Genomic DNA, 17596 nt, shown 5'->3' on the forward strand with positions numbered 1-17596 from the left:
TTATTCCCTGGGGAATGTTTAAAGGGGAAATCTTTTAGGACCGAGATGAGGAAAACTTTTTTCACACAGAGAGTGGTGAATCTGTGGAATTCTCTCCCGCAGAAGGTAGTTGAGGCCAGTTCATTGGCTATATTTAAGAGGGAGTTAGATGTGGCCCTTGTGGCTAAAGGGATCAGGGGGTATGGAGAGAAGGCAGGTACAGGATACTGAGTTGGATGATCAGCCATGATCATATTGAATGGCGGTGCAGGCTCGAAGGGCCGAATGGCCTACTCCTGCACCTAATTTCTATGTTTCTATGTAATAATAATAATAATAATACATTTTATTTTTGGGCGCCTTTCAAATCTCAAGGACACCTTACAAAGATTAACAGAAGAGAAAAAAAACATATAGTCGGAGAAAAATAAATAATAAGGACATCATCAATATACAAATTAAAGATAGAATTCGCTCCAAAGACACAAAATAAAAAAAAATAAAAAAACACAATGTATCAATATCATTGTTATGTTGATCATTACTTTTTTGTTGTCTTGTTTTTGTTTTTGAAAAAAACTAATAAAAAGATTTTAAAAAGAAAGGAAGGAAATGTGGGAGGAAATCGGAGCCCCCGGTAAAAAAGTGCAGGGAGAATGTACAAACCGTGTACAGACAACACCCGGAGTCAGGATTGAACCTGTGTCTCTGGCACTGCGAGGCAGCAACTCTACCGTTGCACCATATGGATCCGGCAAAACGCTAAAGTCCTGAGGGTTATGAGAAAAATTCTCTGAACTTGAGAGGCATCAGTTTCTTTGGTTGCCGCGGCAGAATTAGATGCAGTTTACGCGGTTTATGATGCTGACTAAGGTGGAGTGAACTCATTGCTCTTGCCCCACATCACTCACGAGTTTAAACTGGACGCCCTTTGGTCAGTCCAGCAGATATAATAATAATAATAATGGATGGGATTTATATAGCGCCTTTCTAATACTCAAGGCGCTTTACATCGCATTATTCATTCACTCCTCAGTCACACTCGGTGGTGGTAAGCTACTTCTGTAGCCACAGCTGCCCTGGGGCAGACTGACGGAAGCGTGGCTGCCAATCTGCGCCTACGGCCCCTCCGACCACCACCAATCACTCACACACATTCACACACATTCACACACAGGCAAAGGTGGGTGAAGTGTCTTGCCCAAGGACACAACGACAGTATGCACTCCAAGCGGGATTCGAACCGGCTACCTTCCGGTTGCCAGCCGAACACTTAGCCCATTGTGCCATCTGTCGTCCCTACCCACCACCTTCACCTTCCCCCTTGAAATGCCACGAGTCCTCTTTTGATCAAAGATTAAAGGGCCTGTACCACTTGGCCGTCATTCGCGCCTCATTGCAACGTCCCGCGCAAATCACGCGTCATCATGTCGTCTGGTGTGCGTGACGTCATTAGAATACCCTGCAGCGTGGCGACGCATGGTCACGCACGGTGACGTAGCCATGTGTCACCACGAGATACGCCATTTAGAACGGAGACGAGGAAACACTTTTTCTCACAGAGATACATAGATACATAGAAAATAGGTGCAGGAGTAGGCCATTCGGCCCTTCGAGCCTGCACCGCCATTCAATATGATCATGGCTGATCATCCAACTCAGTATCCCGTACCTGCCTTCTCTCCATACCCCCTGATCCCTTTAGCCACAAGGGCCACATCTAACTCCCTCTTAAATATAGTCAATGAACTGGCCTCAACTACCCTCTGTGGCAGAGAGTTCCAGAGGTTCACCACTCTCTATGTGAAAAAGTTTCTTCTCATCTCGGTCCTAAAGGATTTCCCCCTTATCCTTAAGCTGTGACCCCTTTTCCTGGACTTCCCCAACATCGGGAACAATCTTCCTGCATCTAGCCTGTCCAACCCTATAAGAATTTTGTACGTTTCTATAATATTCCCTCTCAATCTCCTAAATTCTAGCGCGTATAAGCCAAGTCTATCCAGTCTTTCTTCATATGAAAGTTCTGACATCCCAGAAATCAGTCTGGTGAACCTTCTCTGTACTCCCTCTATGGCTATAATGTCCTTCCTCAGATTTGGAGACCAAAACTGTACGTTGAGTGAACTGAGAGTTGTGAGTCTGTGGAATTCTCTGCCTCGGGGGGCGGTGGAGGCCAGTTCTCTGGATACTTTCAAGAGAGAGCTAGATAGGGCTCTTAAAGATAGCAGAGTCAGGGGATATGGGGAGAAGGCAGGAACGGGGTACTGATTGGGGATGATCAGCCATGATCACATTGAATAGTGGTGCTGGCTCAAAGGGCCGAATGGCCTCCTCCTGCACCTATTGTCTATTGATACACGTGAGATGCCGGGATGCCAGCGAGCTACGCCAATGCGTCACGCAGGTGGCGCGTGGGGATTTCGTGCAGCACAAAATCCTGTAGTGTCGCGTGATGCCGCGCGCAACTCCATACTCCTCCACGCCTCTCCATGCGCCCGTCCCGCGCTACCCGCGCTTCACAAATCGACGACCACATTTTTGGAGGTTGCGTAAATGGCACACAAATGACGGCCAAGTGGGACAGGCCCTTAACACTATTTAAACTCAGTCAGCCTCATTGAGACGTGCCCAGGAATTTGAGTGTGATGCAGAAACAGGTCAGACCACTATTATATAGTCAGAGTATGCTTGTACACTCTGGAGTTTAGAAGGATGAGAGGGGTTCTTATTGAAGCATATAAGATTGTTAAGGGTTTGGACACACTAGAGGCAGGAAACATGTTCCCGATGTTGGGGGGAGTCCAGAACCAGGGGCCACACACAGTTTAAGAATAAGGGGTAAGCCATTTAGAACGGAGACGAGGAAACACTTTTTCTCACAGAGAGTTGTGAGTCTGTGGAGTTCTCTGCCTCAGAGGGCGGTGGAGGCCGGTTCTCTGGATAATTTCAAGAGGGAGCTAGATAGAGCTCTTAAAGATAGTGGAGTCAGGGGATATGGGGAGAAGGCAGGAACGGGGCACTGATTGGGGATGATCAGCCATGATCACATTGAATAGCGGTGCAGGCTCGAAGGGCCGAATGGCCTACTCCTGCACCTATTTTCTATGTTTCTATGTAATAATAATAATAATAATACATTTTATTTTCGGGCGCCTTTCAAATCTCAAGGACACCTTACAAAGATTAACAGAAGAGAAAAAAACATAGTCGGAGAAAAATAAATAATAAGGACATAATCAGTATACAAGTTAAAGATAGGAATCGCTCCAAAGACACAAAATCAAAAAAAATCAAAAAACACAATGTATCAATGTCATTGTTATGTTGATCATTACTTTTTTGTTGTCTTGTTTTTGTTTTTGAAAAAAACTAATAAAAAGATTTTAAAAAGAAAGGAAGGAAATGTGGGAGGAGATCGGAGCCCCCGGTAAAAAAGCCCAGGGAGAATGTACAAACTGTGTACAGACAACACCCGGAGTCAGGATTGAACCTGTGTCTCTGGCACTGCGAGGCAGCAACTCTACCGCTGCACAATATCGAAGCTGTAAAACGCTAAAGTCCTCAGGGTTATGAGAAAAATTCTCTGAACTTGACAGGCATCAGTTTCTTTGGTGGCCGGGGCAGAATTAGATGCAGTGTACGCGGTTTATGATGCTGACTAAGGTGGAGTGAACTCATTGCTCTTGCCCCACATCACTCACGAGTTTAAACTGGACGCCCTTTGGTCAGTCCAGCAGATATAATAATAATAATAATGGATGGGATTTATATAGCACCTTTCTAATACTCAAGGCGCTTTACATCGCATTATTCATTCACTCCTCAGTCACACTCGGTGGTGGTAAGCTACTTCTGTAGCCACAGCTGCCCTGGGGCAGACTGACGGAAGCGTGGCTGCCAATCTGCGCCTACGGCCCCTCCGACCACCACCAATCACTCACACACATTCACACACAGGCAAAAGTGGGTGAAGTGTCTTGCCCAAGGACACAACGACAGTATGCACTCCAAGCGGGATTCGAACCGCCTACCTTCCGGTTGCCAGCCGAACACTTAGCCCATTGTGCCATCTGTCGTCCCTACCCACCACCTTCACCTTCCCCCTTGAAATGCCACGAGTCCTCTTTTGATCAAAGATTAAAGGGCCTGTACCACTTGGCCGTCATTCGCGCCTCATTACGACGTCCCGCGCAAATCACGCGTCATCATGCCGTCTGGCGTACGTGACGTCATTAGAATACCCTGCAGCGCGGCAACGCATGGTTACGCACGGTGACGTAACCATGTGTCACCACGTGATACGCCATTTAGAACGGAGACGAGGAAACACTTTTTCTCACAGAGAGTTGTGAGTCTGTGGAATTCTCTGCCTCGGGGGGCGGTGGAGGCCGGTTCTCTGGATACTTTCAAGAGAGAGCGAGATAGGGCTCTTAAAGATAGCGGAGTCAGGGGATATGGGGAGAAGGCAGGAACGGGGTACTGATTGGGGATGATCAGCCATGATCACATTGAATAGCGGTGCTGGCTCGAAGGGCCGAAGGGCCGAATGGCCTCCTCCTGCACCTATTGTCTATTGATACAGGTGAGACATCAGGATGCCAGCGAGCTACGCCAATGCGTCACGCAGGTGGCGCGTGGGGATTTCGTGCAGCACGAAATCCTGTAGTGTTGCGTGATACCGCGCGCAACTCTTTACTCCTCCACGCCTCTCCATGCGCCCGTCCCGCGCTACCCGTGCTTCACAACGCGACGACCACATTTTTGGAGGTTGCGTAAATGGCGCACAAATGACGGCCAAGTGGGACAGGCCCTTAACACTATTTAAACTCAGTCAGCCTCATTGAGACGTGCCCAGGAATTTGAGTGTGATGCAGAAACAGGTCAGACCACTATTATATAGTCAGAGTATGCTTGTACACTCTGGAGTTTAGAAGGATGAGAGGTGATCTTATTGAAACATATAAGATTGTTAAGGGTTTGGACACACTAGAGGCAGGAAACATGTTCCCGATGTTGGGGGGAGTCCAGAACCAGGGGCCACACACAGTTTAAGAATAAGGGATAAGCCATTTAGAACGGAGACGAGGAAACACTTTTTCTCACAGAGAGTTGTGAGTCTGTGGAATTCTCTGCCTCAGAGGGCGATGGAGGCCGGTTCTCTGGATACTTTCAAGAGAGAGCTAGATAGGGCTCTTAAAGATAGCAGAGTCAGGGGATATGGGGAGAAGGCAGGAACGGGGTACTGATTGGCGATGATCAGCCATGATCACATTGAATAGCGGTGCTGGCTCGAAGGGCCGAATGGCCTACTCCTGCACCTATTGTCTATTGTAAAATTGCACACTATACTCCTGGTGCGGTCTTAGCAGGACCCTGCACATCCACAGTAGGACCTCCTGTTCTCAAATCCTCTCGCAATGAAGGCCAACATGCCGTTAGCGTTCTTCACTGCCTGCTGCACCAAACCCAGCGGCAATCATTCACCTGTATCAGTCGACGTGCGGACGGCAATGAACTTGGCACCAATATCACCCGACGAATGCTTCCTTGCCTCTGCCACGGCAATGAGGTTATTGGAGGGGGTGAGAGAAATGAGCGGCACCCTGAATGTGTCGACGTGGTCCACACCACCTCTGATCCACAACAGCTGTTCATCTTCAATGAGAGGCTGGATCTGGAACAGAATGGGGAAGAGTCACTCTACTATATATTCCAGCGGGCAATAGACAATAGGTGCAGGAAGCAGCCATTCGGCCCTTCGAGCCAGCACCGCCATTCATTGTGATCATGGCTGATCATCCCCAATCAGTACCCCCAATCCTGCCTTCTCCCCATATCCCCTGACTCCGCTATCTTTAAGAGCCCTATCTAGCTCCTTCTTGAAAGCATCCAGAGAACCGGCCTCCACCGCCGTCTGAGGCAGAGAATTCCACACTCACAACTCTCTGTGAGAAAAAGTGTTTCCTCATCTCCGTTCTAAATGGCTTATTACCCCTTATTCTTAAACAGTGTGGCCCCTGGTTCTGGACTCCCCCAACCCGAACATCGGGTCCACCCATTCTCATTCGCTGGGCAAAGCATAGAACACAGAATGCAGTATCCATGTACCCATCAAAAAGTGGGGATTAGTTTAGTTTAGTTTAGAGATACAACGTGGCAAACTGGTCCGACAAGTCCGCGCTGACCAGCGATCACCGCACACTAATACTATCCTACACACACTCACACACACAAGGGACAATTTACATGTACGTCGATCCAATGAACCTACAAACCTGTACGACTTTGGAGCGTGGGAAGAAAACCACGGAGATGTGGAAATTCGAACGGAGGTTAGGAAAATCTTTTTTCAGATAGAGAGTTGTGAGTGTGTAGAATTCTCTGCCTCAGAGGGCGGTGGAGGTCGGTTCTCTGGATGCTTTCAAGGGAGAGTTAGATAGGGCTCTTGACGGATAGCGGAGTTACGGGATATGGGGTGAAGGCAGGAACGGGGTACTGATTGGGGATGATCAGCCGTGATCACAGTGAATGGCGGTGCTAGCTCGAAGGGCCGAATGGCCTATTCCTGCGCCTATTGTCTATAAAACACAGAGATTCTGGAGAAAGCCCACGCAAGTCACCGCGACAACCTACAAACTCCACACAGACAAGCACCCTGTGTCAGGATCGGACCCCCGGGTTTCTGGTGCTGTAAGGCAGCAACTCTACCACTGCACCATCATGCCACCCAACATATGGTTCACAAGTTCATTGTACAGGTGTGTGGAGAGCGTCCTCACATCGTGTATCACAGTGTGGTACAGAAACTGCTCTGCTGCTGACAGGAAGGCATTGTTGCCAGATGATGGTCAAATCTGCCCCCCCCCCCCAAAAAAAAAATCACAAATAACTACCTCCCTGCCATTGAGGACATTTACATCAGCAGGTGTAAGAGCAGAGTCTCAAACATCATGAAGGACCCCACCCACCCCGGGAGAAAGCTGTGCAGCATAAAGGCCAGGACAACAAGGCTTAAATCCAGCTTCTTTCCCAAGGCCGTGAGACCTTTAAACACCTACCTCATTGACTGAACCCTCACTGCCTCAGTGAACTGTCTGCTGCTGCTATGGACATTATTATAGAAACAAAGACATAGAAACATAGACAATAGGTGCAGGAGTAGGCCATTCGGCCCTTCGAGCCAGCACCGCCATTTAATATGATCATGGCTGATCATCCAACTCAGTATCCTGTACCTGCCTTCTCTCCATACCCCCTGATCCCTTTAGCCACAAGGGCCACATCTAATATAGAAGTTATATAGAATGTAACGTGTTTCTTCTATATACTTCTTAATTTTACCAATATGTTTAAAACATTAAAGCTCGCACATGTCAGCTATTTTTATGTGATCAGACTTCAAGGCACACAAACAAGTTGCTTTTTATTTACTATTTTGCTTTAGCTAAGAACATCATGGTAGGCTCAGAAATTAGAGGTAAAGGGCAAGGACAGTGAGAGATTATAGTAAAACATGCATGCTAAGCAGCCAAAGATAAGGATTGAAACTATAATAAAACGCGGTCTGAAATTATGAATCGAAGAACATTTGGAGAATGGCCAGGCCCTGGTGGCTCTGAATGTTCCAAGCCAAATTTGTTTGCAAATAAAGGCTTTTCGGCTTCTTGAAGAATTCTCCGTGTCTGTGTCATCTTATCCGAACTTTGAGTCTTAAAAAACCACGACACTAACTCCCTCTTAAGTCTAGCCAATGAACTGTAGCCTCAACTACCTTCTGTGGCAGAGAATTCCACAGATTCACCACTCTCTGTGTGTGAAAAATGTTTTTCTCATCTCGGTCCTAAAAGATGTCCCCCTTATCCTTAAACTGTGTGACCCCTTGTTCTGGACTTCCCCAACATTGGGAACAATCTTCCTGCATCTAGCCTGGCCAACCCCTTAAGAATTTTGTAAGTTTCTATAAGATCCCCCTTCAATCTCCTAAATTCTAGCTATGTCTTTTAACCATGCTGCTTTTTTTACTTTTTACTATTTATTCATAGGCTCATTATTATTTAGATTTTATTGTGGAAGGTTTTTATATAAGTTAGAATTTATTGATGTCTTTACAGCACTATTACGCTGCTCGGACCCGAGTACAAATTTCGTTCATGATTCATGTTTTTATCGAATGACAATAAATAAATGAAATGAAGTCCACAAGTTCTCGGAGCAGAATTAGGCCATTCGAGTCTGCTCCGCCATTCAATCATGGCAGATCAGTCTTTCCCTCTCAACCCCATTCTCCTGCCTTCCGACACCCGTACTAATCAGGAATCTATTAATCTCCGCCTTTAAAAATATCCATTGACTTGGCCTCCACACCCTCCTGCCTCGACTCCCTCCTCCGACAGCTCATTCCATATACCCACCCAGCCGCGGGTGAAAATGTTGTTCCTCAGGTGGTCTCTGGTGCAGCAGTTTCCTCCAAAGACAGACAGCTTCGTAAGTATGACGAAGGGGCTCGACCACTTATTCCTAAACTATGGCCCCTGGTTCTGAACTCCCCCAACAGCGGGAACATGTTTCCTGCCTCAAGCGTGTCCAAACCCTTAATAATCGTATATGTTTCAATTAGATCCATAGAAACATAGGAATTAGGTGCAGGAGTAGGCCATTCGGCCCTTCGAGCCTGCACCGCCATTCAATATGATCATGGCTGATCATCCAACTCATCCCCTCTCATCCTTTTAAATTCCAGAGTGTACAAGCCCAGCCGCTCCATTCTCTCAGCATATGACAGTCCCGCCATCCCGGGAATTAACCTTGTAAACCTACGCTGCACTCCCTCAATAGCAAGAATGTCCTTCCTCAAATTAGGAAATGGCAGATGAGTTGAACAAGTACTTTGGATCCATCTTCACTAAGGAGGACACTAAACAATCTTCAAGTGACTGCCTCTCCATCTGAAGAAGGGTCTCGACCCGAAACATCACCTATTCCTATTCTCCAGAGATGCTTCCTGACCCGCTGATTTACTCCAGCTTTTTGTGTCTATCTTCAGTTTAAACCAGCATCTGCAGTTCCTTCCTACGCAACATTTTGGCCTTTCCATCTTGAAATCAAATTCAATTAAGTCAGATTATTTTGACAGGACTCAGCAATCTTGATGAAACAAACAGACTGCTTTCTTATACTGAAAGCAATGACATTAAACTGACCACTTGAGACTAGTCATCACTAATTGACACAATTATTGCCTCTGCATGTCTGTTGGCACAAGAAATACATCGAACGGGAGAAGCCAACATTGCAACCACCACATATGCCAAATGCAATGTTTAAGAAAGAACTGCAGATGCTGGAAAACCGATGGTAGACAAAAATGCTGGGGAAACTCAGCGGGAGAGGCAGCATCTATGGAGCGAAGGAATAGGTGACGTTTCAGGTCGAGACCCTTCTTCAGACTAAATGCAAAGTTTTGATTAGTTTAGCGATACGGAAATTGGCCCTTCGGCCCATTGAGTCTAGAAATCCCCGTACACTAATACTATCATACATACACTAGCGACAAGTGACAATTTTACCAAGACAATTAACCTGCAAACCTCTATGTCTTTGGAGTGTGGGAGGAAACCAGAGCAACTGGAGAAAACCCACACGGTCACAGGGGGAATGCACAAAACCAACCATAGACAATAGGTGCAGGAGTAGGCCATTCGGCCCTTCGAGCCAGCACCGTCATTCAATGTGATCATGGCTGTTGCGTGGCGCACACACACGCTTCCTGCCTCTAGCGTGTCCAAACCCTTAACAATCTTACATGTTAAGAGTCTGAAGAAGAGTCCGGACCACAAACGTCACCCATTCCTTCTCTCCAGAGATGCTGCCTGTCCCACTTGGCAATTTATTTAGGCGACTGTCATATACATAGTCGTGGCAGGTCGTCGAGAAAGCGGCCACAACCTACGTCATCCTGGTGACAACCTACGACAGCACCTACGTCAGGAGAAGTCAAGCTACGCTCATTGCCGACAAACCCGCTGTTGTCAAAAAAATTTGAGCATAGAAACATAGAAAATAGGTGCAGGAGGAGGCTATTGGGCCCTTCGAGCCAGCACCGCCATTCATTGTGATCATCCCCAATCAATAACCCGTGCCTGCCTTCTCCCCATATCCCTTGATTCCACTAGCCCCTAGAGTTCTATCTAACTCTCTCTTAAATCCATCCAGTGACTTGGCCTCCACTGCCCTCTGTGGCAGGGAATTCCACAAATTCACAACTCCCTGGGTGAAAATGTTTCTCCTCACCTCAGTCTTAAATGGCCTCCCCTTTATTCTAAGACTGTGGCCCCTGGTTCTGGACTCGCCCAACATCGGGAACATTTTTCCTGCATCTACTTTGTCCAGTCCTTTTATAATTTTATATGTTTCTATAAGAAAGTGGAATCTCATGTAGATAGGGTGGTAAAGAAAGCTTTTGGTGTGCTGGCCTTTATAAATCAGAGCATTGAGTATAGAAGTTGGGATGTAACGTTAAAATTGTACAAGGCATTGGTGAGGCCAATTCTGGAGTATGGTGTACAATTTGGTCGCCTAATTATAGGAAGGATGTCAACAAAATAGAGAGAGTACAGAGGAGATTTACTAGAATGTTGCCTGGGTTTCAGCAACTAAGTTACAGAGAAAGGTTGAACAAGTTAGGGCTTTATTCTTTGCAGCGCAGAAGGTTAAGGGGGGACTTGATAGAGGTTTTTAAAATGATGAGAGGGATAGACAGAGTTGCCGTGGAAAAGCTTTTCCCACTGAGAGTAGGGAAGATTCAAACAAGGGGACATGACTTGAGAATTAAAGGACTGAAGTTTAGGGGTAACATGAGGGGGAACTTCTTTACTCAGAGAGTGGTGGCTGTGTGGAATGAGCTTCCAGTGAAGGTGGTGGAGGCAGGTTCGTTTTTATCATTTAAAAATAAATTGGATAGTTATATGGATGGGAAAGGAATGGAGGGTTATGGTCTGAGCGCAGGTATATGGGACTAGGGGAGATTATGTGTTCGGCACGGACTAGAAGGGTCGAGATGGCCTGTTTCCGTGCTGTAATTGTTATATGGTTATATGGTTATATGGTTAAGATGTCCTCCCCCTCATCCTTCTAAACTCCAGTGAATACAAGCCTAGTCTTTTCAACACGTTGAAAACTTAGCGGCGCCCAGGACTTTTTTGCGCAACTGAGGAGACTACTCCCAGCGACCACGTGTGGTGACAAACTAGTCGCCTGTGATTGCCTGTTCTCTCCTGCACACACTGGAGTCAACATGTCACAGGTTGAAGATGATGGCAAAGATTACGCTACAATGAGGTGCCTGTTACATGCAAAAGCCATTCCTCTGTGATTAAATTTAAAGATTAATGATCAGCTGTAACGTTGCCATTATTCATCAGTGCGTCAATTGTTAAATAAGGGCTCGCTGGAAACACAATGTTCTGATAAGGAAATGAACATACAAGCTGAAGGCTACAAAGTGGTTGCTTTTATCAGTGGAGGGTTACTGTGAGTTTCTCCAGCATTTTGTGCCTATCTTCGGTTGAAACCAGCATCTGCAGTTCCTTCCTACACAGTGGTCAGAGTGACTTGATTTGCACTGGTGATCACTGTGGCGTGTTTGTATGCTGAAGGGTCAAGTTCCACGCTGTAACTCTACACTAATCTTAACACAGGATATAGCGAGCGACTGACCAGTCAGTGAAAAGATATATATATATATATATATATATATATATATATATATATAAGATATGCTCTCTGCGAATGTTGACAGGATGTGATGAGGAAAAACTTTTTTCACACACAGAGAGTTGAGAGGCAGGAAACATGTTCCCGATGTTGGGGGAGTCCAGAACCAGGGGCCACACACAGTTTAGGAATAAGGGGTAAGCAATTTAGAACAGAGACGAGGAGACACTTTTTCACACAGAGAGTTGTGAACCTGTGGAATTCTCTGCCTCAGAGGGCGGTGGAGGCCGGTTATCTGGATACTCTCAAGAGAGAGCTAGATAGGGCTCTTGAGGAAAAACCTTTTCACACAGAGTTGTGAGTCTTTGGAATTCTCTGCCTCAGAGGCCGGTTCTCTGGATGCTCTCAAGAGAGAGCTAGATAGGGCTCTTAAAGAGGGGGAAGGCAGGAACGGGGTACTGATTGGGGATGGTCAGCCATGATCACAGTGAATGGCGGTGCTGGCTCGAAGGGCCGAATGGCCTACTCCTGCACTTATTGTCCATTGTTCAACGTTAAGTCTCCTCCATATTAATTTCATTTGATATTTAAAGCAAATCCTAAATTTCCCAAACTAAATTAGGCCAGAACATGTTAGACAATCCACAATAGGTGCAGGAGGAGGCCATTCAGCCCTTCGAGCATGCACCGCCATTCAATGTGATCATGGCTGATCGTCCCCAATCAGTACCCTGTTCCTGCCTTCTCCCCATATCCCCTGACTCCGCTATCTTTAAGAGCCCTATCAAGCTCTCTCTTGAAAGTATCCAGAGAACCGGCCTCCACCGCCCTCTGAGGCAGAGAATTCCACAGACTCACAACTCTCTGTGAGAAAAAGTGTTTCCTGGTCTCCGTTCTAAATGGCTTACTCCTTATTCTTAAACTGTGTGTGGCCCCTGGTTCTGGACTCCCCCAACATCGGGAACATGTTTCCTGCCTCTGGCGTGTCCAAACCCTTAACAGTCTTATATGTTTCAATATGTTGAACAGTAGCGAGCGGCTTCAGGAAGTGCACTGGGTTGACTGGCGTGTGGACATGACCAAGCCATTAATCACCTAGTCCCGTGACATGGACGTTATGGCTTTCGTAACATCTAACACAGAGTATGCATTAGAACACACATCCACTTATTTTACTCTACAAACAGGTAGGCAAGTCTGTTCCAACAATTTCCTCTTTTACATTCCAGTTAAACCATTTTGAATTTCCCTTCATCTTACTTTCAGTTTGAATTAATGAAATTAATTTCCTAGTTTTTCGAGTCCTTCTCCCCCCCCCCCCCATATTCTTCCCAACTCCCCAACCACCTCCCGAGTTCACATCCCTCACTCATTATTCTCTCCCTCCCTCATCATTCCCTCCCTCCCTCCCTCCCATCTTTCACTCCTTCCCCCTCTCACTCCCTACCTCCCCTCCCGATCCTCCCCCTCCCTCACTACCACCTTCTCTATCACTCCCCACACTCACTCTGTCTCCCCTCACACTCACTCCCTCCTTTCTCACACTCCCTCCCTCCCTCCTCACACTCACTCCATCCTTTCTCACCACCACTACCCCTCATCATTCCCTCTTTCCCTCCCTCCCTCCCTCCCGCACAACCCCCCCTCAGTCTATCGCTCCACCCCTTCCCTCAACTTTCCCAGTCTATCCCTCCTTCCCACTCCCTCTCGCACCCCACTCTGCCTATCCCCTCTGTCCCCTCACAACCCAGTCCTTTCCCCCTCCCTCTCTTCTCACACTCCACCCCTCCTTCCCCCATCCACTCCCTCCTCACCCCCCTCTCCTCCCACACCCCCATCTATCCCTCACACCCTTCCTCACTACACCCCTCACCCTATCCTCTATCTCACATTGCCTGCCTCTCTCTCTCTCTCCTTGTCTGTCTCCCAATCTCTTGTTCCATCTCTTTTTGTCTCTCTCACCCCCATCTATCTATCTCTCTCTCTCACATAGAAATTAGGTGCAGGAGTAGGCCATTCGGCCCTTCGAGCCTGCACCGCCATTCAATATGATCATGGCTGATCATCCAACTCAGTATCCCGTACCTGCCTTCTCTCCATACCCTCTGATCCCCTTAGCCACAAGGGCCACATCTAACTCCCTCTTAAATATAGCCAATGAACTGTGGCCTCGACTACCCTCTGTGGCAGAGAGTTCCAGAGATTCACCACTCTCTGTGTGAAAAAAAGTTCTTCTCATCTCGGTTTTAAAGGATTTCCCCCTTATCCTTAAGCTGTGACCCCTTGTCCTGGACTTCCCCAACATCGGGAGCAATCTTCCTGCATCTAGCCTGTCCAACCCCTTAAGAATTTTGTAAGTTTCTATAAGATCCCCTCTCAATCTCTTAAATTCTAGAGAGTATAAACCAAGTCTATCCAGTCTTTCTTCATAAGACAGTCCTGACATCCCAGGAATCAGTCTGGTGAACCTTCTCTGCACTCCCTCTATGGCAATAATGTCCTTCCTCAGATTTGGAGACCAAAACTGTACGCAATACTCCAGGTGTGGTCTCACCAAGACCCTGTACAACTGCAGTAGAACCTCCCTGCTCCTGTACTCAAATCCTTTTGCTATGAAAGCTAACATACCATTCGCTTTCTTCACTGCCTGCTGCACCTGCATGCCTACTATCAATGACTGGTGTACCATGACACCCAGGTCTCGCTGCATCTCCCCTTTTCCTAATCGGCCACCATTCAGTCTGCTTTCCTGTTTTTGCCACCAAAATGGATAACCTCACATTTATCCACATTATACTGCATCTGCCAAACATTTGCCCACTCACCCAGCCTATCCAAGTCACCTTGCAGTCTCCTAGCATCCTCCTCACAGCTAACACTGCCCCCCAGCTTCGTGTCATCCGCAAACTTGGAGATGTTGCCTTCAATTCCCTCATCCAGATCATTAATATATATACACACATACTCTCTCCCACTCTGTCTCTATTTCTCACACATTATCTCTCTTTCGCACACATTCTCTCTGTCTCTCTCTCATTCTCTCTCACACACACACATTCTCACTCTCTAACTCTCTCTCGCACACATTATCTCTCTCATTCTCTCTCCCACTATCATTCTCTCTCTCTGTCTCTCTCTCCGCTACTCTCTCATTCTCTCACACACATTCTCTCTCTCTCTCTCTCTCTCTCTGTGTTCTCTCTCTCGCATTCTCTCTGTCTCTATCTCCCATTCTCTCTCTCTCTCTCTGTGTTCTCTCTGTGTTCTCTCTGTGTTCTCTCTGTGTTCTCTCTGTCTCTCTCGCATTCTCTCTGTCTATCTCCCATTCTCTCTCTCTCTCTCTCTCTCTGTGTTCTCTCTGTGTTCTCTATCTCTCTCTCTGTGTTCTCTCTGTCTCTCTGTCTCTATCTCCCACTCTCTCTCTCTCTCCTCTATTCGGACAAACACATATCTCATCTCTCTCTCTCTTCCTCTTTTGTTCCTGATCTCGACTCTCTGTGTTCTCTCTCTCATCTTCATCTCTCTCTAAATTCTCTCTTCCGACATCGGGTCCTCTCTCTCTACAGTCGCGCGGGACACGAGCCGCTCATTCGTCCACCCGCTCTCTCTCGAAGTCTCTCGTCCTATCTCTCATCATCTCTCTCTCTCTCTCTCTCTCTCTCTTTCTCTTTCTCTCTCTCGCATTCTCTCTCTCTCTCTGTGTTCTCTCTGTGTTCTCTCTCTCTCTCTCTGTGTTCTCTCTGTTCTCTCTCTCTCTCGCATTCTCTCTGTCTCTATCTCCCATTCTCTCTCTCTCTCTCTCTCTCTCACACACACACATTCTCACTCTCTCTACCCTCCCCTCCTCCTCCCTCTCTCGGCCCCAGTAATCCGCACCCTCTCCCCGGCCCAGCCACCAGACGGGACCGGCCTTTACCTTGAGCGGCAGCGCAGCGCCGGGCAGGAGCAGCAACCAAGCGGCGGCCAAGCGACACAAGGCTCCGGCCGCTCCCGCCGCCCTGCAGCCCTCACGCCGCCTGCCCGGCCGCCCCGGGTCCATGGAGCAGGGCAGGGCGGGGTAGCCGGGGTGATAGGGCCGCTGCCTCTGCCTCTGCCTCTGTCTCTGCTGCCGATGTCCACACCCCGGGCCGCGGCTCTGTCACTCGCTCTGTTCCGCTGTCGGCGCTCATTATTACGCGCAGTGGGACCGCCCCGTCAAAGGCTGGACCAGGACCTGTGTCGTATGTTTGCCTTCATGTCAGTGGTCGGCGCAAGAAACGCCTCCTACCCACCCGGCAGTAGAGGGAGGGACAGACTGAGACTGAGAGAGACAACGACAGCAGAGAGAGAGAGAGAAGGCGGAACTAGGCAGATACCCACAGATAATAAATAAGTATTGCGTACAGTTTTGGTCTCCAAATCTGAGGAAGGACATTATTACCATAGAGGGAGTACAGAGAAGGTTCACCAGACTGATTCCTGGGATGTCAGGACTGTCTTATGAAGAAAGACTGGATAGACTTGGTTTATACTCTCTAGAATTTAGGAGATTGAGAGGGGATCTTATAGAAACGTACAAAATTCTTAAGGGGTTGGACAGGCTAGATGCAGGAAGATTGCTCCCGATGTTGGGGAAGTCCAGGACAAGGGGTCACAGCTTAAGGATAAGGGGGAAATCCTTTAAAACCGAGATGAGAAGAACTTTTTTCACACAGAGAGTGGTGAATCTCTGGAACTCTCTGCCACAGAGGGTAGTCGAGGCCAGTTCATTGGCTATATTTAAGAGGGAGTTAGATGTGGCCCTTGTGGCTAAAGGGATCAGAGGGTATGGAGAGAAGGCAGGTACGGGATACTGAGTTGGATGATCAGCCATGATCATATTGAATGGCGGTGCAGGCTCGAAGGGCCGAATGGCCTACTCCTGCACCTAATTTCTATGTTTCTATCTATGTTTCTATCCAGAAATGAGCACTACATTTTTGGAATCATCTTAAATCTAGCCCCCCCAGATACCCTCCAGTTTAAAGCCCTTCAAACACAAGAGGGGAACCCAGAAAAGAGTTCCCTGTGCCAGTTGGTACTGAGACTAACTACCCCTATTCAGTTAAACCCTATCCAGTTAAACCCTGACTGGCCCCAAATCAATACTGGCCCCCAATCACCAATTAGAGTGAACCAAATTATCAAACAACGTAAAGAAACGTACTTGGAACATTGGGATAAAGAAACCAAATGCCAAAGCAGATTAGAATGTTACCGTGCCCTAAAAAGAGATTATAAATTGTAGACTATCTCTCAACTGTTAGAGACATAAAGCAGAGACAGACCCTCACCAAATACAGGTTAAGTGACCACTATTTGGCAGTTGAAAAAGGAAGATAGAAGAGATTCTGGCAACCAAGAGAAAACAGAATATGCGGCCACTGTTTGACAGATGAGGTTGAAACAGAGGTGCACTTCCTCCTAAAATGCAAAGAAAATTGACAAAACAAGGAAAGCATACTTTGACAAACTCAGTGTGGCAACCCCTGATTTTAAAGAACTAGATGATACATCAAAACTAAGAATAATCCTTGGCGAAGGAAATACGGCACAACTTGGTGCACAATATGTAACAAGGAAATCATTTTTCACACAGAGAGTGGCGAATCAGTGGAATTCTCTGCCACAGAAGGTAGTTGAGGCCAGTTCATTGGCTATATTTAAGAGGGAGTTAGATGTGGCCCATGTGGCTAAAGGGATCGGGGGGTATGGAGAGAAGGCAGGGATGGGATACTGAGTTGGATGATCAGCCATGATCATATCAAATGGCGGTGCAGGCTCGAAGGGCCGAAAGGCCTACTCCTGCACCTATTTTCTATGTTTCTATGTTTCTATGTAACAGCATGCCATAGCCTGAGAGACGGTGAATGACCAACATGCACAT

At 47.2% G+C, this 17596-nt stretch overlaps 1 protein-coding gene across 1 annotated transcript in view; it reads right to left on the bottom strand.

Annotated features, from left to right (window-relative positions):
• The window catches only part of neu1 (neuraminidase 1), a 36302-nt gene extending 20424 nt beyond the window's left edge, over positions 1-15878 (bottom strand). Inside the window, exons 1-2 of the mRNA XM_033047591.1 lie at positions 15608-15878; positions 5464-5653 (exon numbers count right to left, since the gene is read on the bottom strand). Coding sequence (XP_032903482.1) covers positions 5464-5653; positions 15608-15730 — 313 coding nt within the window. The 5' untranslated portion in view covers positions 15731-15878. The remainder of the gene's footprint in view (positions 1-5463; positions 5654-15607) is intronic.
• Between the last annotated feature and the right edge of the window lie 1718 nt (positions 15879-17596).

Source organism: Amblyraja radiata, chromosome 30 (genome assembly GCF_010909765.2).
Source record: "Amblyraja radiata isolate CabotCenter1 chromosome 30, sAmbRad1.1.pri, whole genome shotgun sequence".
Lineage (NCBI taxonomy): Eukaryota > Metazoa > Chordata > Chondrichthyes > Rajiformes > Rajidae > Amblyraja > Amblyraja radiata.